This window comes from Puma concolor, chromosome B2 (assembly GCF_028749965.1).
Source record: "Puma concolor isolate L17-30 chromosome B2, mPumCon1.1.hap2, whole genome shotgun sequence".
Taxonomy (NCBI): Eukaryota; Metazoa; Chordata; class Mammalia; order Carnivora; family Felidae; genus Puma; species Puma concolor.
The window spans coordinates 99,041,835-99,068,601 of NC_141671.1; the positions used below are offsets into that span (position 1 = coordinate 99,041,835).

At 37.4% G+C, this 26,767-nt stretch overlaps 1 protein-coding gene across 1 annotated transcript in view; it reads right to left on the reverse strand.

Annotated features, from left to right (window-relative positions):
• OSTM1 (osteoclastogenesis associated transmembrane protein 1) overlaps positions 1-24,619 on the reverse strand; it is a 39,646-nt gene extending 15,027 nt beyond the window's left edge. The window contains exons 1-3 of the mRNA XM_025925957.2: positions 24,122-24,619; positions 18,795-18,909; positions 7,846-7,943 (exon numbers count right to left, since the gene is read on the reverse strand). Of these exons, the coding sequence (XP_025781742.2) occupies positions 7,846-7,943; positions 18,795-18,909; positions 24,122-24,523 (615 nt within the window). The 5' untranslated portion in view covers positions 24,524-24,619. The remainder of the gene's footprint in view (positions 1-7,845; positions 7,944-18,794; positions 18,910-24,121) is intronic.
• Positions 24,620-26,767: the final 2,148 nt, after the last annotated feature.

Here is a 26,767-nt window from a genome sequence, read left to right on the forward strand (position 1 = left end):
AAAATCAGCCTGCCTCTTGAAAAAAATAGAAGTCCTGAAAGGTAAAAGAGACTATATTAAAAATAATTGCTTTAAACTAGTATATACTTAGTAAAAGTGAGAGACTAAATATATGTGTAAAGAGATATTTACAAATAATCTGGCATTTGATTTCTTTCATCTGTATTTCCCAATGTTTACCTACAATAGAATAAAGCAAATAACATAGCTTATTCTTGAAACAGTAAGAAAAACAGCACCTATTAGAGCAATAAAAATTCTTGAAAATTAAAAAATACCTCACAACAGAAGAAATTAATATAGAAGCAGTGAAAAGTAGAATGCAACACTGAGGATATAATTAGTGATTCAGACAAGGACCTCTCCTAGAACACAAAAAGAAAAGCCAGAGAGAGAGAGAGAGAAAGGGAGAAAGCAAGAAAGCTTACTTAAGAGAAAGAAGATAAGGGGCATAGAGGAACCAGACCCAAAAGATTCAGTATATCTGCAATAGGACTATTATAAGGAGAGAAAGGGCCAGATAGGGCAAAGTAAAAGAAAACCTAAGTAAAAATTACCTATACATGAAAACAATTCAAATTGGCATTGATTTCTATCTGAAACACTAAAGATAAAGGAGAATAATTCATAGAGAACTGAGAAAAAAGAATTATGATTCTAGAATCGTAAACCTAGCCAAGCTATTACTCACATGTAAGGGAAACAAATGGACATTTTCAGACATGCAAAGATTTAGAAAGTACATCTCCCATATCCTTCTAACAAAGTAGTAGTCTAGTCAAACATCAAAACTCAAAAAAAAAAAAGGGAAAGATATAGAAAGGCCTGGAAAGGATAGCAAGCACAGAAACAGTAAAATATGAATAACTGCTAATAGAATGATTATTGGGGCAGGTAAGGGGTTTTGAAAAAGATATATTTCAAATTTAATAAAAATGAGTTTTAAATTGCAGAGTATTTATATAAATTATGGGATATGGGATTCTATCTTAATCTAGGAAGACTATTGTGATAGAGAACTACAAATTCAAATATACTTCTTTAAAAAGTTAAAGAAAAACACTATGATGGCAGAATAGGATATATGAAATTTAAATTACAAATAGAGAAAAAGAAGTTGAAAAACAGGTCATTCCAATAAAAGTCAAGAAAAAGGAAAAAAACCCCAGAAAATAGAAAAATGGGTGGCAGGAATTAGACCTAAAATAATAGCACAATACATGTGAATTGGTCAAATTCCTCTATTAAAGAGAGACTCTATGTCAAATACAAAATAAAATCCATACATACATGCTACTTATATCAGAAATATTTCTTAATTATATAAAAAAGATTAAAAATGAAGAAATAAACAGAGATATAGGAAACATGCAAACAAAAAACAACAGGGGTGGCAACATTAGTGTTAAAGTAGAATTCAAGGCAAAAGCATTCAGTTGGATAAAGATAAATATCTTACATAAATATTTTATATATTTATAACAAAAATACAATCTAAAAAGACATCAAACTCATAAACCTTTATAATCCCTACAACAGAGCAACAAAATAATAAAATTAATACTTTCACAAGCACAAGGTAAATTCATCCAAAATAAAATCACATATAGAAACTTAGGGATAGCATACATAGACACATAGAAATTTAAGTAACAGAACCTGCCTGAGTTTCAGCAGGGCACTTGGTCACCTAGCTAGATATGGTTATTGACTACATTCTTATCAATGAGACAAAAACATAAATGACACGGGAATTTCTGTGAAACTTCCTGAAAAGGAAACTCCTTGCCCTTCACTTTCTTTCTTTTCCCATTCTCACAGGATTAAATGGGGTCCTGGCTGAAAGCCTCCTAACACAACTCCTTAAACGAGGGGGGAGCACAAAGGGACAAGAAATGTAGGTCCCAGAATCACCTTGTGGAATACAGCTGCCTATCGTCTACCTGTAGACCATTTCATTCTCTTATTTGTGATAGTTATTTGAGGTCTCTGTTATGACACCTTTGCTTATATTCTTCATAATATACTAACAAATTTGACCTAAAAGTAAATAAACAAATAAGTAAAAAAAAATCACTTTGCATCCTATATACATATTCTTTTCAAATGCCCATAAAACATTTTTTAAAGGTTTTTAATAACTGATTATTACATCACAAAGATATCTCAATTAGTTCCAAAATGTACACAGGCTATACTTACTGGTCACAATTTCAGTGAAACTTGAGATGTACAAATGCAAATAAACCAAAGAAATCATGTCACTCCTATTAAAAAAAATAACTTTTTTTTTAACATTTATTTATTTTTGAGACAGAGAGAGACAGAGCATGAATGGGGGAGGGGCAGAGAGAGAGGGAGACACAGAATCTGAAACAGGCTCCAGGCTCTGAGTGGTCAGCACAGAGCTCAACGCGGGGCTCGAACTCACGGACCGTGAGATCATGACCTGAGCCGAAGTTGGACGCTTAACCGACCGAGCCACCCAGGCGCCCCCAAAAAAATAATCTTCCAAAGAACTCTTAAGTCAAAGAATAAATCAGGGGCGCCTGGGTGGCGCAGTCAGTTAAGCGTACGATTTCAGCCAGGTCACGATCTTGCGGTCCGTGAGTTCGAGCCCTGCGTTGGGCTCTGGGCTGATGGCTCAGAGCCTGGAGCCTGTTTCCGATTCTGTGTCTCCCTCTCTCTCTGCCCCTCCCCCGTTCATGTTCTGTCTCTCTCTGTCCCAAAAATAAATAAACGTTGAAAAAAAAAATTAAAAAAAAAAAAGAATAAATCAAAATTAAAATTAGAAATTTAGAAATAAAAAGCAAATACAATGCCTTTATATGAGAATCTTATTATTGGAAAGGCCAAAGTTATAAACTTACAATCTGCAAATTATTTTATTGTTGAGCAAAAAAAAAGCTAGAAATACATTGACCATTCAATTCAAAGAACTAGAAAAATGACAAAATTAACCAGAAAATATAGGAGGAATAAATGCAAAAGCAAAAATAAACACATTAAAAAAAACAACCTAGAAACCAATAAATATAACCAAACACAGGTTTTCAGAATGATCAACAAAAATGAACATACCTTTAACAAGCCTAAAGAAAACTCAGGGGGAAAACTGCACAAAACAGCATTTGGAATAAGAAAGGGAATGTAGCTATATATATGATAGAAATTTTAAGGAGTAATCTGTTACTAAATGCAACATGTTATCCTGGAATGGATCCTTAAACAGAAAAAAGGACATTAGTGGGAAAAGTGGTGAAATCAATAAAGTCTGGCATTTAGTTAATAGCTATGTACCAACATTGATTTCTTAGTTTTGACAAATATACCATGGTAACATAGGGTTAACATTTGGGGAAACTGGGTCAGGAATATACAGGAATTCTTTGCATTACCGATGCAAGTTTTCTGTAAATCTAAAATCATTCCAAAATAAAACATTTTAAAAGAAAGTAACCACTGAAAATCTGGAGCAGGGGAAGAAAAGATATCATTCACAATGGCACCAAAAATAATATAATACCTTGGAATAAACTTCCGAAATGTGTAACACCTATATGAAATTTAAATAAATCAGTAAAACTACTAGAGGGCATGAAAAAAATACAGAATAAAGGTGGCTGCCAGAGGCTAGAGGAGGAAGACATGGAGAATCATTACTTAATGGGTACAGACCTGCAGTTCGAAAAACTTCTAGAGATGGTTGGTGGTGATATTTGCACAACAATGTGAGTGTATGCTTAAAAATGGTAACATGGTAAATTTTATATTCTATTTTACCATAATAATAAAAATAGATGATATACCATATTCCTAGATAGGAAAGCTCAGTACAATAAACATGCCAATTCTTTCCAAGTGATGAATCTAAAATGTAATGTAATTGTAATAAAATCACAAAATGATTTTTTGATTGATTTTTTTTTTAACTTGGTTCTATATTCATCTCACGGATTTATTTAGTTAACTGGGACAGTTAAGAAGCCATCAGGAAAAACTAATGACCTATGCCTCGCATCTCACACCAAAATAAATTTCAGATAGAGATAAGATGTTTTAAACACAGAAAATGAGGGGCACCTGGGTGGCTCAGTCGGTTAAGTGGCCGACTTCGGCTCAGGTCATGATCTCGCGGCCCATGAATTCAAGCCCCGCATCAGGCTCTGTGCTGACCGCTCAGAGCCTGGAGCCTGTTTCTGATTCTGTGTCTCCCTCTCTCTCTGACCCTCCCCTGTTCATGCTCTGTCTCTCTCTGTCTCAAAAATAAATAAACGTTAAAAAAAAAAAAAAAATTTTTTAAACACAGAAAATGAAACCATAAAATTACTAAATCACAGCAATTTAAAAAATTATCTCAAAGTGGGAAAATCCTTCTAATATGACACCAAGTCTGCAAGCTATTACAATTTTTTGATAAATCTGATAATATAAAAATTAAAATTTTCTTTGTAACAAAAAAGAAAAACACAATAAAAAAAACCCCAACAAACTAGGATAAAACATTTGCAACTAACATCCCAGCAAAATGCTAATTTTCCTAAAACATTCATCAGAACACTAGTCTCTTAAACCAAAGAGTAACTAACTGGTCAAATAGACTTGGTAAACACTGTACACAAAAATTACCATTTGGTCAACACAGTATTGGAAACCTTAGCCTCTGCAATCAGACAACACAAAGAAATAAAAGGCATCCAAATTGGCCAGGAGGAGGACAAACTTTCACTCTTCGCAGATGACATGATACTCTATATGGAAAACCCAAACGATTCCACCAAAAAATTGCTAAAACTGATTCGTGAATTCAGCAAAGTTTCAGGATATAAAATCAATGCACAGAAATCGGTTGCATTCCTATTCACCAACAATGAAGCAACATAAAGAGAAATCAAGGAATCGATCCCATTTACAGTTGCACCAAAAACCATAAAAACCTAGGAATAAATCTAACCAAAGAGGTGAAAAATCTATACTCTGAAAACTATAGAAAGCTTATGAAAGAAACTGAAGAAGACACAAAAAAATGAAAGAAGATTCCATGCTCCTGGATAGAAAGAACAAATATTGTTAAAATGTCGATACTACCCAAAGCAATCTACATATTCAATGCAATCACTATCAAAATAACAACAGCATTCTTCACAGAGCTAGAACAAACAATCCCAAAATTTGTATGGAACCAGAAAAGACCCCGAATAACCAAAGCGATCTTGAAAAAGAAAACCAAAGCAGGAGGCATCACAATCCCAGACTTCAAGCTATACTACAAAGCTGTCATCATCAAGACAGTATCGTACTGGCACAAGAACAGACACTCAGATCAATGGAACAGAATACAGAACCCAGAAATGGACCCACAAATGTATGGCCAACTAATCTTTGACAAAGCAGGAAAGAATATCCAATGGAATAAAGACAGTCTCTTCAGCAAGTGGTGCTGGGAAAACTGGACAGCAACATGCAGAAGAATGAACCTGGACCACTTTCTTACACCATACACAAAAATAAACTTAAAATGGATGAAAGACCTAAATGTAAGACAGGAAGCCATCAAAATCCTAGAGGAGAAAGCAGGCAAAAACTTCTTTGATCTTGGCTGCAGCAGCTTCTTACTCAACATGTCTCTGGAGGCAAGGGAAACAAAAGCAAATAAAACTACCGGGACCTCATCAAAATAAAAAGCTTCTGCACAGTGAAGGAAACAATCAGCAAAACTAAAAGGCAACCGACAGAATGGGAGAAGATATCTGCAAATGACATATCGGATAAAGGGTTAGTATCCAAAATCTATAAAGAATTTATCAAACTCAATACCCAAAAAACAGACAATCCAGTGAAGAAATGGGCAAAAGACATGAATTGACACTTCTCCAAAGAAGACATACAGATAGCTAACAGACACATGAAAAAATGCTCAACATCACTCATCATCAAGAAAATACAAAGCAAAACCACAATGAGATACCACCTTACACCTGTCAGAATGGCTAACATTAACAACTCAGGCAACAACAGATGCTGGTGAGGATGCGAAGAAAGAGGATCTCTTTTGCATTGTTGGTGGGAATGCAAGGTGGTGCAGCTACTCTGAAAAACAGGATGGAGGTTCCTCACAAAATTAAAAATAGAACTACCCTACGACCCAGCAATTGCACTACTAGGTATGTAGCCAAGGGATACAGGTGTGCTGTCTCGAAGAGACATATGCACCCCAATGTTTATAGCAGCACTATCAACAATAGCCAAAGTATGGAAAGAGCCCAAATGTCCATCGATGGATGAATGGATAAAGAAGATGTGGTGTATATATACAATGGAGTATTACCCAGCAATCAAAAAGAATGAAATCTTGCCACTTGCAACTCCATGGATGGAACTAGAGGGTATTAGGCTAAGCAAAATTAGTCAGTCACAGAAAGACAAATATCAAATGACTTCACTCATAAGAGGACTTTAAGAGACAAAACAGATGAACATAAGGCAAGGGAAACAAAATATGAAAACAGGGAGGGGGACAAAACATAAGAGACTCTTAAATATGGAGAACAAACTGAGGGTTATGGGAGGGGGGATGGGCTAAATGGGTAAGGGGCATTAAGGAATCTACTCCTGAAATCATTGTTGCACTATATGCTAATTTGGATGTAAATTTAAAAAAATAAAATTAAAAAAAATTACCATTTGGAATTCTACAACATACATTAATTAATCCACTAACCTTCTAAAGTCCTGTAGTAAAGCATTTCCTAACCTTATTAGAACACTCACTAAACCTTTTTTTATAGGCCATGTATTAATCACACTTTGCAGAATATATTTTGGGAACTGCTTATCTAATAGTTCTTATTCTCATGGAAATTCATAATTCTGTGTTATCACATTTATTAAAGAGGAATCATATATACCTATATACTAAACATGTTTACATCTATTTGTGGGGATTACTTACCTGCTAAGCAAATTTCAAATCTAGGATTTTATCAGAGTTCTAACGTCACCCCTTACCACCACCAGGAAAGTTCCAATACCAACAGTCAAGGGTCAGAGGTGGAGAAAATAAAACCAATAAGGGCAAGTTTCTTTTTTTTTTTTAAGATTTTATTTTTTGGGGCACCTGGGTAGCTCAGTCAGTTAAGCTTCCGATTCTTGAGTTCAGCTCAGATCATGTTCTCACAGTCATGAAATCAAGCTCCCCATTGTTTGCTCTCTCAAAAAAAAAAAAAAAAAAAAAGTAAGTACTCTCTATACCCAATGTGGGGCTTGAATTCACAACCCTGAGATCAAGAGTCACAAGCTCTAGCAACCCAGCCAGGAGCCCTAAGGGTAGGTTTCTTAAAGGGTACCTTTTACATTATAATTCAATATTCAAAGCTACTTTACTAAACAGTGCCTTTAAAAGCAGGTAAAATATATTTCAGCAAATATTAAGGCAAAGAATAAGCTGCCTGTAGACAGAATCATATACTGCATTACATAATACCTTTTGCATAAACAAAGTCAAGGTAAATTACTGTCAGAACAACATCGTGTTTTAATTAAACAATGACATACCTAAGTTACTGTGTTCCATACTCAGTGTCTCATTGGATCCTCACTACAAAATACTTGAAGGCAGGCAGGATAGATTTTGCTGTTCCCACCTTATAAGTAAGAAAACTAAAGTTTTGATGATTTGCCTAAAGGCTAGTAATGTAAGAATTTAGCAGATATCCAGGTCCACTTACTCTTCTACATTGTATGTCTAGATAAATATCAATAATTAATGGTAAAACATTTTTAAAATTATTCATTACTCATTTGTACAAGGCATCATTTTAATTTCAAGTATCATATATAAAATACCTGAAGGTTATGCTCAAAGCAGGTCAAAGTGTGATTAAATAGACTGAGGAAATATAGCGTGCTATTTGACAATTCTTCACTTGTGTTCGTTAAACAATCTGTCAAACAAACAAAAATGTATATTAATATATCTCAAGCAACAATTATAAACTGTCATTTATCTCTCAAGCTATCATATTCTGTTTCAAACTATAGTAATTCTTTATTCAAACAAGCATTATGTGTTCCACATACATGAAGCTTACCCCTTTTAGTTTCTAAAAGATATTTTTTCATATCATAAACATTTTCACAGAAATCTTAATCACGTATTCTCCTCTCTCTATAAAAACAATATACCAGAGCAACTGTAGCTTAGTTGGTTAAGTGTCTGACTCTTGGTTTTGGCTCAGGTCATGATCTCACGGTTTCGTGGGTTGGAGCCCTACATCAGGCTCTGTGCTGACAGCACTGCAGAGCCTGCTTGGGATTCTCTCTCTCCCTCTCTCTGCCGCACCCCCCACCCATGCTGTCTCTTTTTCAAAATAAATAAACTTTAAAAATTAAAAAAAAAAACACTACATCAAATAAAATTTAAATTGATTTTTGATATGTTACAAAGTCTTAATCGTGAACATCAGTTATCAAATACTGACTTAATAAGCGCACTTAGTGCTCTGTAGGCATAAAGACTGTGTATCCTACATTCATTTAATCTAAATTTATATGCTTTTTGATCCTGTTTTGTGCCAAATATAGTAGTTCTGGGTCTCTTCCATCTTCACTAGTGAGTCATTTACTGCATCTAACAGGATCAACCTTTTAAAATTTGCTCTTTTGGACTGGATATTGTATGTAAGCAATGAATCACAGGAATCTATCCCCAAAACCAAGAGCACACTGTATACAGTGTATGTTAGCCCCCTTGACAATAAATTATATTTAAAACTGGGGCGCCTGGGTGGCGCAGTCGGTTAAGCGTCCGACTTCAGCCAGGTCACGATCTCGCGGTCCGTGGGTTCGAGCCCCGCGTCAGGCTATGGGCTGATGGCTCAGAGCCTGGAGCCTGTTTCCGATTCTGTGTCTCCCTCTCTCTCTGCCCCTCCCCCGTTCATGCTCTGTCTCTCTCTGTCCCAAAAATAAATAAACGTTGAAAAAAAAAATTTTTTTTAAATAAATAGGGGCGCCTGGGTGGCGCAGTCAGTTAAGCGTCCGACTTCAGCCAGGTCACGATCTCGCGGTCCGGGAGTTCGAGCCCCGCGTCAGGCTCTGGGCTGATGGCTCGGAGCCTGGAGCCTGTTTCCGATTCTGTGTCTCCCTCTCTCTCTGCCCCTCCCCCGTTCATGCTCTGTCTCTGTCTGTCCCAAAAATAAATAAACGTTGAAAAAAAAATTAAAAAAAAATAAATAAAAATAAATAAAATTTTGAACAATAAAATAAAATAATATAAAAAATAAAATAAACTTTGTTCTTTTGGAGCACCTGGGTGGCTCAGCTGAGTCAGGTTGAGCACCTGACTCTTGATTTCGGCTCAGGTCATGGTCTCAAGATTTGTATGATCGAGCCATGTGTCAGGCTCTGAGCTGGCAGCACAAAGCATGCTTGGGATTCTCTCTCTACCTCTCTGTATGCCCCTGCCCTGCTCATGCACACATGCTCTCTCTCAAAATAAATAAACACTTAAAAATAAATAAACCTTAAAAAATAAATAAATAAATTTGGTCTTTCAAATCTATTGTGAGTTATGGGAACAGAGAAACTAGATGGTAAGAATTTTGCCTAAAAAATACTGATAAAGGGGCTTCAAGTAAAGTCTGGAAACAAAGATAATTATTTTACGTGTTTTTTTTAAATCTAAAATAAATGATATTCCTCTGCAACTTAATACTCTTACTTAACATTAGCTCGAGTTCATTCCTTTTGCTTTCCATGTATCTAGGTTGTAGGTTTGAGTGCCTGGCTCTATATCCTGAAACTTGTGGCCAGCCATTTCAATCTCACTCTCTGAGAATCCTTGCCCTCCTTACATTACACACACTCACAAACATTTCCAACCCTAGACAACCTCCGTTTACTTCCTCTACTCCCAATTCTGTTTTGTAGCACACTATTGTAGAAAATCTTAAGGTTATATTAAGGGACTCAATTCTAAATTCTAGTCATAGGGCCACAAAAACTTCTTATAGGCACCCTACCAATTATTCTACAATGGATGTTCCAAATATTTTCTATTCTCTAGTACCTACTCCATGCTACTCTTGTCCTCCTTGATTTCAACTGATAGCCATATATTATACCCACTCAGGGCCATCTAATATGATGTCTCTCAACTGAGAGTGGAGAGACAGGATAGGAAGCTATTGCAATTATCCAGAAGGTAGCAATGCAAACAGAAAGAATTCAATGGATAAGAGATAAACTGAACAGGTAGTGAAGGGTACTGGAATACAGTCACCTCAAAATATGCCTCTGGGGCATATAGATTATTTTGAGCTAAAGGTCACTGATAACCAACAGAAGCAGGAAAAAAAGCTCTAAAAACAGGGAACATGTTATGTTTTATAAATGAAATTTACATTTGGAGGGAAATTTCCATGTGTAAAATGTCTCCCTCAGGGTGTAAGGAAGAGGAGGACTCTTAACAACACTTACCAATGCAGAAGGCTCTGATGTAAATCTGCATTAATAACCCTGGTTTACCATACCTTTTCTGGTTCTCAGAACTTGCCTCCTCCACTCAGAAGTCCGAAACCTGTTTTCTTTTGATTAACCTAACATGATATAGAAGCCCAAATTCTAACCATCCCTTTGGATTACTTCCATATGTTACTCCCCTTATGGGGTGTTCCCATGTGTCCACGTGCAAAACACATGTTAATAAACCCTTGTTTTTCTCTTCTTAACGTGTTCTCACCTGATCTAATCTACAAAGTTCTAGCAAGAGAACCTAAAATGGGTAAAGAGGTTTTTTCGCTCCCCTACAAGAGACACTAGTGTATCACACACTATGATATATGCATGTACTGTAATTCTTATAATATTAAGAGGCAAGCACTATCATTATCTCCATTTTCTAAATAAGGAACAGAGGTTTAGAGGAATTAAGGAAGTTGCCTATGGCTACGAAACTGGTAAGTAACGACCTGAAATTTCTACTCAGTCTGATTCCTGAGACTGCATTTTCAAATACTGTGAAATTAATAAAATATTCACATCTACATTCTAAACCATTAAAGTTCAATACTGGGAATCAACAAATTCAGGCCACTGCTCCTCCTTCCATAAGGAATAGATATCTTACACCATGCAGGGATTCAGGCAGTGACTACCAACTGATCAGTTTAGGCAACTGTGATGAATGGTAAATCTGCTGAACAGGGCAGCAACCAGCACTCTAAAAAACTCCTTTGTGCAAATTAGAAAAACATCCCCTCTGGGTAGATAGATTACAAAATGGCACACTCCTGCCTCCAGAAGCTGAGCTGGATGGAATTAAGCCCCATTCACCTCCTCATCCCCTAGTGCAGGGCTTGGTGTGCACCTGGTATACATGAGGCCCTGCTACTGAACCTAATCCTAGAGTCTTTGCCTCTCTGAACTCCTACACTCTACATTCTCTGCATCTTTATCTTCTCAAGAATGTAAGCCCCATTCTGACTGTTCACCCTTATCATTTAAAAATCTGAGGGATCCCTTCACAAATTAGGAAACAGCCAGAAAATAAAGTAATATACTGAAGATCACACATTGAGTTAGTAAGGCACTGCGATACAAAATATTCTTTCAAACTTTTAATTAAGTATTCTCTTAATTATACCACTCTTTCTTTACTGCTTAAAAATGTTACTCCATCTGTCAGCTTTCAAAAAGTTCACACACTAAATTCTTTTTTAAACAAATATAACTTAAACCTCTCTTAATCCTGGTTTAGTGTCATCACAAAATCCTTTTATGCATGAGGCAGTATATATATAAAAAACACAACTACAAACATGCAGAATGTATTGGCCCAAGAGATTAAAACAGATTTTCAGTTCTTGTAGTTGACATTTTGCAGGGAGCAGAGGGAATACAATTTCACCCATAGCAATTGCACATCTGTGTTAATGAGCCATGTCATGGCACTTGACACACACATTAGAGGGATAAATGGGGGGGGGGGGTCCCTGTACTGCCTACAAAAACAGTAGAAAGCACACGAATATGGGAGAGCGGTGGCAATTTCTTCGATACAAAGTACATAACTGAAATAATTTTTATTAAAAAGTAATTTATAGGATAATTATGGAAAATAACAACAAATGAGAAAATAATTTATAAAGGAAGCTTCTCTGAACAAAAGAACTTAATCTCTTCTATTTTACTGACAGCCATTCCTTTTCATTTAAAATAACATGAAAATTAAACTAAAAGCTAATACAGACTGGTCATCTTGTTAAGTACCACATTAATGCAGTACCATCAAAATTTTTTCAATGATCATTAGACAGTGGTATTATAAAGCACAAAGGAGTTCATTCATACAATAGGGTTAAAAATGTCTTCATTATTAAAGAGCCCTGACTTTCTGATTTAAAATAAAGGAGCTCCAGTAAAATTTCTCTTTTGTGCTTTTGTAGGAATTGGAAGCATAATGTTATAAGCAGTGAGAAGCTATATATTTTATAAATTAGTAAGTTAGGGAATATTAGTAATAATAAAGCTTCCTATAAGCACCAAGTGAAGTGGTTATTATGAATTTTCCACATCTCAGATGATCAATGCAGCCTCATCAAGGACAGATTAGCATAGCTTCTTTCTTAGTGAGGGCTCAAAGCATCAGCTCAAGAGGCATTCTTAAAGGTATGGAGGATTCAAGTTAAGATACAGAGACCTAAATCATCATGACAGAAATTATTACGCACCTTTAGATAAAATATTTGGCATCCATTAGACATTTGTATAAAGATCTCTGCTGTTTTACAAAACTAGTTTTATAGAGAACAGAGACAATTACCAATTTCTGAAAAAAAAGGGCAAGCTTCAGAAAATATAGTATAAACTCCTAGAACTTTGTGCCTCAATAACGTAATTAAGTTTTAAGTATGAAAACAAAGACATTTTAAATTGTAAGACACAAAATAAGTGAGTCTAATGCTTAGCAAATTACTATGTAGATAAAATATGTAAAAGAGGGGTTCTGGTTAACTGACCTTCTGATAACCATGAAGTTTTATTATTGACTTTAAACAATTAAGACATAGTAAGTGAAGGGTGATAGAATATGCCATTCCAAAATATGCCTCTTTGCCATAAGGATTGTTTTGAGCTAAAGTCACTTGAAAAATAGCAAATGCAGAGAGCTTTCTGTGAACTGCCCTTAATGGCCTAAAGACAAATCTTCCAAAAGAAACTCAACTGGCATAAATCCCTTCCCTGGGAATTTCATCAACTAGTTAAGACTGACTGTTATCACAGGAAAGGAGACCGATGGAGCAGAATCCGGAGTCCAGAAATAAACCCCAGCATATACAGTCAACTATGAGCTTAATTCATAGAGAAGAATGGTGGTTGCCAGGGGGTAGAGGAAATAGGGAGATGTTAGTCAAAGGATACAAACCTCCAGTTATAAGATGAGTAAGTTCTAGGAATCTAGTGTACAGCATGGTGAGTATAGTTAACAGCACTGTCATATATTTACATACCTGAAAAGTTGCTAAGAGAGCAAATCTTAAACATTCTCACCACAAAAAAGAAATGATAATTATGCGACATGTTGGAGGTATTACCTAAACCATGGTGGTAATCATTTTCCAATATATATCAAATCAATACACTGTACCTCTTAAACTTATATCTCAATTGTATGTCAATAAATTGAACAAGAAAAAAGAAAAAAACAAAGAACCAAAACACTTTATCATAAAACAATCAATGGTCTCATCAAAGTTTGTGATCCTGGCAATTATTCAACTGTCATATGCATAGGATAACTAAGAAGCATGTTGATAACAAGGCTATTCCTATATCAACAATATACTTCTGATAACTGCTGTAAAATTCTGTACAGGAGAGGGGTGCCTGGGTGGCTCAGGTATGATCTCACAGTTCGTGATACCAAGCCCCATGTTGAGTCTTTTTTTTTTTTTTGTATTTAAATAAAAAGGTAAATAATCCAGAAAAAATTTTTGAGAATTTATATTGTGATTTTTATGTATATACTGTAGAGGAGAAAAATAATTTTCCCTCTATTCTTCTAAGTTCTCAGCTGAGGCTCCTGTAACAAAAGACAGATAACAGGAGAAAAACAAACAAATTTATTAACTTGTATCTCTCACATATACACAGCAAACATGAGTAACTCAAAGAGATGGCTTAGAATGCAGGCTTAAATGCCACCTTCAGCTAAAAACAAAGTAAGAAGAGTATGAGGGAGGCCAGTTACGAGGAAGTGACCAGGAGAATCATGGTAAACAAGTGTAAGGTTTGTTATGCAGATACATGTCCCTGTCTTCTCCATTTTTAATATTCTCTTGTGAGTTGGGGTCATCATTTTCTTGGTACAGAGAAGGAAATACTCTTACAAATGGAGATTTCCTTTATAAATATAAATTTCCCTTGTAAAATGGTTACTTCTACTCTGTCTCCAGAGCTTCTCCTGTGTCTGCTGTTTATCAAAATAATTAGCTCAAAATAATCCTTATGCCAGAGGTGTATTTTGGGGTGGCATATTCTGGTCTCCTACAATACAAAATTACAACATCCAGGCAAACTTCTGACCAGGCAATCCCTTTAAAATTATAACATGTCTGTTGTCTTCCATTTATTAAAAGAGTAAACACCCCTTGTATTCTTTTACATATTTTTAAAGGTCAATGATTTAAAAAACAATGACTGGGTAGGTAGGTAGGTAGGTAGATTTTCTTTCAAGTGAACAAGTAAATGGAAGACTTTATTATCATTCACCAAGAAAATAAAAGAGTAAAGATCCCATGAAATCAGTGTTTTAACAGATCTGCTTGCTAGAGATGCAATTTCATGAGAACCTGATGCTGGATCATTGCTAACAGTAACATTTTTCTATAAAATGTGCAACTCTGGGGGCGCCTGGGTGGCGCAGTCGGTTAAGCATCTGACTTCAGCCAGGTCACGATCTCGCGGTCCGTGAGTTCGAGCCCCGCGTCGGGCTCTGGGCTGATGGCTCAGAGCCTGGAGCCTGTTTCCAATTCTGTGTCTCCCTCTCTCTCTGCCCCTCCCCCGTTCATGCTCTGTCTCTCTCTGTCCCAAAAATAAATAAATGTTAAAAAAAAAAAAAAATGTGCAACTCTGGTGCCTTCTTAGTGCACTGGACGGTGCATCAGTCTCATGGAAAATGTGCAACTCTATTAAAAATTTTTTTCACATTATCTAGTTTTAATTTTATGTAGTATTACTTGTTCTTTATAGTATTTTACATTTATATTAGTAAAAGATTAGACTTTCCATAATATCAAGCATGTATATAGCATAAATGTTAAACTTTTGTGGGCTAATTAAAATATATTTGCATTTCTTGGAGATTGTGCAATGAATCTGTCAAGCACTACTTTAAAAAACTAAATTAGGCATTAACTCGTAAACACCATCTATTCAGATGAACAATCTTAAAGCCTTTTGAATTTAGTTCTAGACTCTGGATCTGCAGTTCATCTATACTCTCCGAACCCTCACTCTACCTCATAAGGCTTATTGTGAAGCTCAAATGAGACAAGGGCTACAAAATTGAGAAATTTTATTTATCTATCCATCTATTTATTTACTTTATTTCTAAGATTTTATTTTTAAGTAAAGGTCTACACCTGATGTGGAGCTTGAACTTAAAACCCCGAGATCAAGAGTCACATGCTCTACCAACTGAGCCAGCCAGGCGCCCTGAGAAATATTAACTGCTAATTTGTTGCTCAACTTCTTTAACTCCTCATTTTTTCTTTCCTTCCTATTTCTTCCTCCCTACTTTGTAAGAGAAGATTATGCTGCTCAAGTAAGAATGCTTTATTAAATTTTGGTAAAAAATTAGAAGTTATTTGAACAATTCCTTAAAATTTTCAGAAAATGTTCACATTATCTTTATTAAATACATTTGCAAAGAGCATAATTAGAAGAGTTTCCAGGTAATTTTGGTAGAGATTATTCAATTCTAGTTAAGATGATTATTTTAGAATGTCCAAGAGAAAACAGTTGAGGGAGTACATATTTATGGAACTACTTTATTTCCACTTAAAATATAGAATATAAGTTACAATGAAAGTTTAAAATGTGAATGAAAAATGAATGGAAGATAATTTTTTTAATGCATAATGCTAAAAAAGACTGACTACATCTAACATATAAATACCCTAAATTTGGACATTCTGTTAAAATTTAAAAAAAAATTTTTATTATGTTTATTTATTTTTGAGAGGCAGAGAGAGACAGAACATGAGTCGGGGAGGGGCAGAGAGAGAGGGAGACAGAATCAGAAGCAGACTGCAGGTCCTGAACTGTCAGCACAGGGCCCAACGTGGGGCTCAAACTCACGAACCATGAGATCATGACCTGAGCCGAAGCCGGATACTCAACCCACTGAGCCACCCAGGCGCCCCTCTGATAAAATTTTTAAATGTATTTTTGAATAGGTATTAAACGCATATGGCATAAAATCTAAAGGGTACAAATATAAGTACAATGAAAACTAAGTCTTCTTAGTTTCCTAATTCCTCAAAAGATGTCATACTTCTCTGCACCTTGCTTCTTTCACCTGACCATATGTCTTGGCCAAATTTTAATTAGGAGGTAAGCATTTCACTTGTTGTTCAAAAGAAGTTTACTTAAGGAATATTTACAAGATAGGATGGGTCACAGGAAAACAAAGGTATCCTAAGAATTTATTCTAAAGAGTTTTATAACTACCATATTAAGTAAATATGCAGCAAAATGTTTTCTTTCTTTTTTAATTAACTGGTGAAGAAAGCTGCTTTGCATTAGTGAAGTCTTTGTCACAAAATATCTTTTTTTGTTACAAAATATCTTTTAAACAAAAGATGCTTTGCCTCTCAAGTATAAAAGTTAAGTCATACCATTCAAAAGAATTGAAATCTAATACGTATCCCATTTACTCTAATTAATTTTAAATTACTTATAATTAACATATTTTTTATATTAATGGATTTTTTAAGGTTTTAAGAATACTTAAAAACAATTCTCCTATATAGGTTAAGTAAACTCTGTTCAATCATTTTGAATACCAACTGTATACAAACTCTGTTCAATCATATTTATACTAGAAATTTTTACACTAAAAAAGTAAAGCTTTTGCTTTAAAAAAGGCTGTCAGCCAAGTCTCTGTTCAAATTACCATAAAATCTGAATTAATAGAGACAAAGTTAAGAGAGTCAATAAAAAGGAAAAAAACTTAGCAGGGGTCTTTTTGCCATTTACAGTTTTTCTCCTATGAACTAAACAAAAAGACAAGTCCTTAGAAGAGTTAAACTCATTAATGACTTACATACAGGTACACAGATTTTAAATCCTATGGATTTCCCCTGCCCATGCCCTACTTTGTGTTTTCTCTGCTTCTTGCCTAAACTATTATAATAACTTGCTCACTGGTCTCTCTCTTCCTCTTCCAATGGGATTCCATAAAAAGAAAAAAATAAAGGGTCTTTGTAGTAAAAACCAAAAAAAAAGCTACAGATAGTGACTGTACTTACCATGGTGAGCACTGAGTAATGTATAGAATTGTCGAATCACTAAGTTGCACCCCTGAAACTAACATAACATTGTAGGTCAACTATACTTCAACAATAATTTTTTAATGAAATAAAACAAAACAAAAACAGCTTGGAAAGTCCTAGGTTAAATGTTAAAAAAAAAATTTTAACCTATAGTAGTCCTTACTGCCTTTAATATTCCATGTGTATTGTGAATGCCCAACATACTATAGTATATAACCATTTCTTAATGTACTGGTGATAAACTACTGCGTCAGTCAAGGTCCTACTTTCCTTTTCCAACTTTATCTCCCATTGTGCTTCCAGACCCTGGAACGCTACAACTCTGACACCTCTGTGCCTCTGTCTTTGGTGCCTCACCCTCTGCAGTGTCCTTCCTGTCATCTCTACTTCTTGAAATCACACCTAGCCATAAAGGAATAGGATCAAAAGGTACCTACTCTAAGAAGTCATTTCAAATTCTCCCCAATGTATTTTCTATATCCCCCAAGTATTCGATAACTTTATTAAAGCATTTATTTATCTACCTTAGGGTTATCCTGTAAATATAACTTTCTTCATCACTAAATTGTAAGACATGGAAAACAAAAACTGCCTGGTACACAATTGGTATTCAAAACACTTACAAATTGAAACAGTGGTTTTAATTTTCCCCAAGAGTGCCTGAAAATAGATCTCACTGTATTATACAAATACACATAAACCTGCAAAACTGGTAGAACAGATGTTATCACCTCCCACCACCTCCATTTGACAGATTATAATCATCATCATTATTATAGTAAACAGTTAACATTTCTTCAACATTAACTATGTGCCAGCTACCCAGCTAAGTTCTTTACATAATTTTTTTCACTTAATCCTAAAAACAATCATATAAGGTAGGTTCCCATTATTGTCCCCAACTTACCCCCAAATCAGATGAAGAAACTGAAGCTCCAAGGGGTGAAGTTACACGCCCAAGGTCTGACTGCCAGTCAGTCAGGGTTAGCAAGTGGCAGAGCTTAGCGTGAAGTCCAGCTCTGACTACTAAGCTCATCCTGTTAACTGCTACTCTTTTCTGCCTTTCAATATTTGCCCAAGTAATTCCCACTAATAAACCATGATGCTAACTGCAGTTCATTTAAACTTGGTAATAAAAAGTATTATCTAGCTTCAAAGATCTCAAAATTCACTAAAATAAAATCTGACATCTATACTATTGAACCATAACTGCAACATGAAAATGAAAGAATTACTTACTTGCACAATTTGCCTTCTGCCATGTGGAGTTAAAAAACTCAGACAGAATCACAACTATCTGCATTCTATCTGCCATTAAGAGGCTTCTGGCACAACTATGACTCTCTGACGTATTCTGTAACAACAACAAAAAGGTAGAAAAATATAATCTGAGTACTTTTAGACTTCCTAAACAACAACATAAGGCAAAAGTTCTCATAAAAATAATTAAAGGATTAGAAGCATTTTAACTATTTGATATAAGCAAATAATGACATAATTAATAATCATAATAAAAGCAGCTAATATTTACTGGTACCAGGTTCACTAGCAAGGGAAGAAAATCTTTGCTTCTTAAATAAATATTTGCTTCTATTAAACAATCTCAACCATTTAGGCCCAAATTGTGTCTTGTTTCTTGCTTTTTACACATAGGAAAAAATTCTGGAAGGCTTTCATCAAAATGTAGCACTGGCATTATCTCTGAATAATGGAAATATGGTGATTTTTATTTTCTTTTTTGCCTCATTTACACTGCCTAAATTTTTCTACAATGAACATATATTATTTACATAATTTCTTTAATCTCGGTAAATGATCACACATTTGAGTTTTATCTTCTGGGCAACTTTTGGTGCAAAAATCTTATAATCCACAAGACAATGTGACACATCCAATTTGTACCCAAATAGTTTATACCCAGATAGAATGAATATGCTTTCCACAGGTCATATGAATAATAAAACTCACACTATGCAAATAAATAAATCCAAGTCCCTAAACTATTTGATCCTTATCTATTCCTTTTCCCCTTTGTCCCAAGAAAGGAATTAAGTCATGCTGACCCTTCATTCTTTCAAAGCTATTTAACTCCTACTACTTACCAAGCACTGTAAGAATCCTGGAGTTTTGAGAACACAGAAAGTGTAAGGGAATGCCATAAACACTGGGACTTCAAGAACCTCCCCAGATTAACTACCAAGTCTTGTCAAGACTACATTCTACATGGCTCTGAAATCTGTCCATTTCTCCCCATCACAATGGTCTAGCCACCATTTACCACATCACTGCAAGAGTCTCTTAATTCACCTCTCCACACCTACTCTTCCTCTACCCTCCTCAGTCTGTCTCCTCCACTTTCTCTCATGTAACCAGGATGGTTAATGTACGAATCTCATCGTGTCATTCTACAGAATTAAACCTCTCAATAACATCGCACTGCTTCAACATCAAAGTCTAACCCTTAAACATACTCCCACCAGGCCCACATGATCTGGTACCTGCCTACTTCTTCAGGCTCAGGTCACAGGTCTCCTTCTGGCTCATAGTACTTTGAGTTCTTTCTAGTGCTCAAACACACCAGACTCAGTCTTCACACCTGTTACTTCTTTTGGACGTATACCTTCTCTTCCCCGCCCCACACCCTCCCAGATTTTAGGTATCAGCGTTAACCGCTGACCACTCTACCTACCACCAGCCCTAGTCAAGATCAGCTCCCTTGTTATATGCTTTGGTAGCATCTGGGTTTTTTTTTTACTTGGCAATACTTATCACACCTGAATTAAGTAATTACTTGTATTATAATATAGTTAATGCCTGTTTTCCCTACCAGACTACAAGGTTTGCTCATTCACAGCTATATCCCTAGTAACTACCACTGGCCTGCATATAATACTCAATAATTTTCTTGAATGAATGCATTAGAAGCATTATTTTCTGATTGCTAATGAAAGATACAGATTATTGTTATTCTATGTTGATTCTCCCCCTATATTCTTAAGAATTTGTGTATTAATCTATACTGAAAAAAAGTATGTTGACCACTTCCAGATACATACCCCTAATCACTAGCACCTTCATAAATACATATACATATCTATCCATATCTATATCTATCTATGTACACTTTAGACAAACCAAGCAGAATGAGATAGAGCTAAGCAATTCAGAGTTGGGGGGGGGGGCAAAGCATCCTGGCAACTTCTCTGAGGATGCTGAACAGCTCAATGAAACCACCATCCATTTAAATTAAAAGAAAAAAATACTGACTGTAAGGAAGAGGGAATCAGTCAGTTCTGTATTCTTTACCTTCAGATAATAAAACCATATGCAGGCCTTGTCTCAATAATTCCAAGAGGAACTGATAAGAAAACAGAATTCTTATCAGACAATTCTATTATAGTTAAATGAATTAGCTTGCTGTACCAGAGAAACAGCTTGCTAATTTCTACCTTAGATTCTTTTTCTCCTTGTTATACTCCCCTCCTCTCTCAATCAACCCATGGACATGGATTTGGCCTAAAGAGATGATAAAGGATATCTTGTTCAAAATTCAGCTCATAGGTTTTCTCTGATTAATGCCCCCTTGCTCTGTTCCCTCCTTTAATTCAGTATCTCCTTCACCCTTCTGCTGTAAATTGCTATTGTATGAATTATAACATTCACATTGATGATGGTTTTTTTCCTTTTTTCTTTTTCACAAAAGAGGTTTATCTCTCCAACTGATAGTTTGGAGCTTGGGCCTTATCCTTCTTTTCCTCCTGTATCGTTTTACCAGCCCGATATTTAAAAATACCATGTCCCGAATTAAACTCATTTAAATGAAAGACTGAGTTTATGTGAGTCAAAGAAAATACATTACTCTTGAGAAATACCCCCTCCGTGCCCGCCCCCCCACACACAGAAAGGACAACTGATTCCTTCCAGTTCACTCATAAGAAACTCAGAACACTTTTTTTCCAGAAGTTCATTATTACACATGATGATTCAATTCCAGAACCAATCCAAGGAAGCCTATAAAATCCATGAAGTGGGGTGCCTGGGTGGCTCAGTCGGTTAAGCGTCTGACCTCAGCTCAGGTCATGATCTCACAGTTTGTGAGTTCAAGCCCCGCATCAGGCTCTGTGCTGACAACTGGAGCCTGGAGCCTACTTCTGTTCTCTCTCTCTCTCTCTCTGCCCCTCCACCGCTCATGCGTGCTCTCAAAAATAAACAAACATTAAAATCCATGAAGTAACTCAGAACTGTAAAAATCATGCTTCTGAGCTAGCAAAGCACATCTAGCTCTACTGAGGAAAGGGAAAGAGGTCAAGGTCTAGGATGTTAGGAATTCCAGGTTGGGTAAAGGGTTTTTCTGCCTTTTTAAATCTCTTTACTCTCTTCCTTTCACACAAGGGTGAGGTGAGTCCGGTGCCCAGATCCACTGGTAGAATCTGAGAGGCACCTAATTAAAAAAAAAAAAAAAAGAATCTGAGAGGCACGAATGAAAGGAAGTTTCTGCCATCCCCTACCCAAGGAAGTCTCTCTTGGGCAGTGAGGAATTCATGTGGAAATTCATACACAGAATGGGTGATGGGTACCACTAGAGTTTGGGGTAATTTTTTAACTTTTTCTTAATTCCACTGTATCTACACAAATGAGGAAAGCATTTGCTCCCTCAAAAGATCCAAGCTTTGCATCATGATTCAGTCATGTTGGCCACAAAACAACTCACTTAATTGCTCAAAACAGATATGATGTCATATCATACCTTGCTATCGTGACAGGGACGAGTCTTGGGTGCTATATTTTAAAATCATAGGAATATACATAGATGCATAGATATCCACCTTGTTACACCTAACAGAAGTATGCCTGAAAAATACTGAAGCCTAAGTTTAAGCTATGTTAAAATTAAACACAAATGGAGACCAGACTTGAATATTCCCTGATCAGGCAAAGCCAGTTTAGTCACACAAACAAAAACTTAATTTAGCTTACTTTGCAAGACAAGTGAAGCTATCTTGACCTGGGCTACTTCTTGTTTATCCCTTTGAAAATCATAAGCCAGACTTAAACTGTTCTCCCAAATTGATATGAGGTAACCACTAACCAATTCTCTTTCAGAAAATTCCTATGAAAAATAAAAAGAAAATTCCTATATTGTAACCAACGCTGTGAAGAATTAACAGTGACCATTCTATACTACGTAAACTGCTTTATAATAGTGTATCTCTGAGCCTCATTCCATGTTTTGGTTTGAGTGCTTTCCAGTTCATACTGTCTTTTTTGGTGTGTGCACAATAAATTTTACTAATTACTACTTTGGTGATTCATTGGTTTTGTTTTTTTCCAAACTTGACAACTACCTTTAAAACTAGCTCTTTACAGGAAGATTGACCTCATATTTATTTAATGCAAATAAATTTCCTATATATGTTTAAAAAAAAAGATTTACCTTGAGGAGTATCAGGCTGACTTAAAGCAGGATGCAATTCTATATAAGTTTTTGTCAAATCAACTATGATTGATGAAATAATTCCAATCACATTTTCGTGAGACTACTTGTCCCCTCAATACAAGAGGAACTTTCCCCCTCCACAACCCTAATGTCATTCCTCATGTTTTTCCTTTACAAGGCATATCCGGCCCACACCTCATGACTCCTACCAGCCCTGACACTCTTATCCTTTCCTACTCTAGACCCTATAAAATTTCTTATTAGTTAGGAACACGTATTCTTTCTCTTTCTTTCTTCCTTCCTTCCTCTTTTCTATTAAACCCTTCACAGGACCTACCACATGACCAGAAAAGCACTAAGGGTATAAAGAATGGAGGATAGATATAATATCATTTCCTAAAATTTTAACTCCCATTTACTGAGAACTATTACTATGTGCTAGTTTTCTAAGAGCTCCTTTCATCTTACAGATAAGAATACAGACAATGTAAGTAATTTGCTCAGAGTATATGGCTAAAAGATGAACTTTCATATGTCAGCTCTTGTAATTCTTGTAACAGTCACAACAGGCGGCTGTTTTTTCCATCTTACCGAGGGGTCTATACTAAGTCTATACTACACTAAGTCCATACTAAGACTATAAATAATTAATCCAAGACCAAGCTGCTATAAAGTAGTGCATCTGATATTTTCTGGCTACCAAGCTCAATCTTCCTAAACACTGCCATACTAGAGTTTCTCCACTCTACTTGGAGTTTCAGGAAAGGGTCCTTTCTGGGAACACCAAGTAGAGATGGGAAGAAGCTGTATTGGAGTGGGGCGAAGAGGGTAAAGGAGGGAAGGGAAAGGAAAAGTGGGGTTAAGGGTGTAGGAGACCCAAGAAAAACAACCATACCTATCTGCAAATATGTACCAAGCTGCCCAACAGCAGCTACGGAGGCAAAAATCGAAACTCCAAGCCCTATAATGCCACCCACTTTTCTGATGCCCCAAACTCCACAATCCCAGTCCAACCCTTTTTTCTTACAAACAGGAAAACTGAGCCCCCCCCCCCCCCGAGTTACCATCATTACATCCTCCTTTCCCAACCCTCCACGCCGGATGTCCAGGGGGGTGCTCCGCTACCCACCCCCACGGCTCGACTGATGTTGTCCATCTTGTTCGCGACCTGTTGGAAGAGGGGATAGCAGGTCTGACAGAGGCGCACTGGCCGGGCGCTGCGCACTAAGCACCCGGTCAGCTCTGCGCTGCTGTTGGCGAAGTCCAGTAACAGCTCCCGACACTCGGGATCCAGATCCGGCAGGTCCGGGGGTAACGACAGTGGCCCCAGCCTTCCGCCCTGCAGCAGGGTCAGGGACAAGTCCTCCACCTCCAGCAACTGCTGCTCCGACAGGAGGTCGTGGAGGACCCTGTGGGGGCTGCTGACCACGGCGAGCGCTCCCAGAACCAGCCCCGACCACAGAAGCGGCACCAGCAGCAGCCGCCGCAAAAGCAACGGCCTCCGCCACGCGACTGGCGCGTCTAGCTCCATCGCGGGGTCCGCAAACCCCAAAGCACTCAACCCGCCTCTCCCCCGCGAGCCGGCGCAGCTGACGGCCGTCGCTTCCGGCTTCCTTGGGCGCAGGCCGCGAGCGGGGTCACGAGGCGCGCGCGTCATGGCCCCGCCCCGGCGCGCGGCGCCCCGCCCCATTGGCTGCCGAGAGCCGCGCGCGCGCTCGTGCAGAAGCGCGCGCGCAAAGGCAGGTTCGCGCTTCTGGTCGGCTACAAGCACCTGACGGAGGGGATGCGAGACCGAGGGTGGCGTCAGGCTGTGGACCGCAGAGCGGAGGCTCCCCACCCTGTGAATACAGGCGTCCAACGCTTTGAACAACTGAATCTCGGGGGTCTTGGCCCTCTGTCGCCCACCGCTTTGGGATTCCCTGCGTTCTAGAAGTCTAAGGAGTTACTTCACACAGCAGAAAGAGGGACGGCCTCCGCCGTGAGAATTACGTGAGTTCCCCGAGAAAGCCTTCCGGCAGGTGCCTTTGCAGGTTTTTGCTTGGTGGTTTCTTAGCATAATTTCCTCCCTCATCCTATTTGGAAGGAGTAATAACGTCTGTTAATTATTTTGGGTAGGGGAGCCCAGTGGCTTCCGAGCTTTTTTTTCCTTTTAACTTCAAAGTGTCAACATCAGCGTTGTCCAATAGCCTTTCTGCGATAATGGAAAAATTCTATATCTGCATTTTCTAATACGGTAGCCACTAGCCACTTGTGGCTGCTGAGCGATTGTGACTTAGCTACGGCGACCGAGGAAATTAATTTTTCATTGAGCTTAATTTAAATGTAAATAGTCCCATGCGGCTAGCGGTGCCGTGTTGGAGAGCGCAGGTCCAAGTTCTCTCCCAGTGTAAGCCTGGTCCTAGGGTGGCTAACGTCCGGGTTTGCTTGGTACTTGGAGGGGTTCGCGAGGTACAGCACAAACCTGCAGCCAGGGCAAAAACCTGGGAAGTCCTGGGCAAACCCCGTAACTGCAAGCACCCGGTTTCTGACACGCCCGAGGCCATGGGAGAGGCCACTCCAAGGAGCGCGCCGATACCACTGCTGGGCTGCAGGATGTAAGCTAATGACCTGGAAAACGGTTTTCTGAGAAGTATCTGACGAACACGTGTGGTAGAAAAAATATTTTCTGGTGTTTTGTATCGTCCTGCTTTCATTTCTGCTTTGCAAAATTGCAGGGCTACTGTACTAGCTCCCATTCAGCTTATGGTGCTAATTTATGTTTCTCAGCGTTCTTAAAGTTTTTAGCCAGTCTGTTCGGTTATTGTTTTGTATTTCTAAATTTGCTCGTGATGGCTAAATTTTGCTCCATTTTCTTTAGCGAGAAACTGAATTAGTAGGAAATTTGACTTATGTAACGATAAATGTATTTCCAGAGAAATAAGAAGAGAAAAAATGTCTTAATTTTCTCAAATGTTATCCTGTCACGTTTAGGTCTTTCTGTGTATTTATGTTTCTATGTATCTAAGAGTTCTTTCAGGCATCATCATGAGTAAATTGTTTAAACTCTGAAAAGTAATGTAGCACAATCAACAGCATTACAAAGATACATACTCTCTGACCCAACAAGTCCACTTCTAGGAATTTATTTTAAACATATACTAACCTTGTATAGACACCATGACTAACTGCAGTATTGTTTGTAATAGTTAAAAAAAAAAAAAAAGGCTAAAAGAGAATGTGAAAGAAATCACGTTTTCCCCTTCCCTTCCTGGAACAAAGGGTGTCAGAGAACAGGTAAGAAGAGGAGGACAGGGGTGCCCGGCTGGCTCAGTGGGTAGAGTGTGGGACTCTTGATCTTGGGGTTGTCAGTTTGAGTCCCATGATGGGTGGAGAGATTTTTTTTTTTAATCTCAAAAAAAAGAAGAAGAAGAGGAAGAGGGCATTAGAGGATAAGGAGAAAGCATCAGCCTGATACAGGTATTGGATCATGAGTAGAGTAAGAAGAGGGGCGCCTGGGTGGCTCAGTCGGTTAAGCATCCGACATCAGCTCAGGTCGCGATCTGGCGGTCCATGAGTTCGAGCCCCGCGGTGGGCTCTGTACTAACAGCTCAGAGCCTGGAGCCTGCTTCCGATTCTGTGTCTCCCTCTCTCTCTGCCCCTCCCCCGTTCATGCTCTGTCTCTCTCTGTTTCAAAAATAAATAAACTTAAAAAAAAATTTTTTTTTTAAATGAGTAGGGTAAGAAGAGTTTCCATGCAGGGGAGGGGGCAGCAGTGAGTGGGAGTCTGCCTATGTTC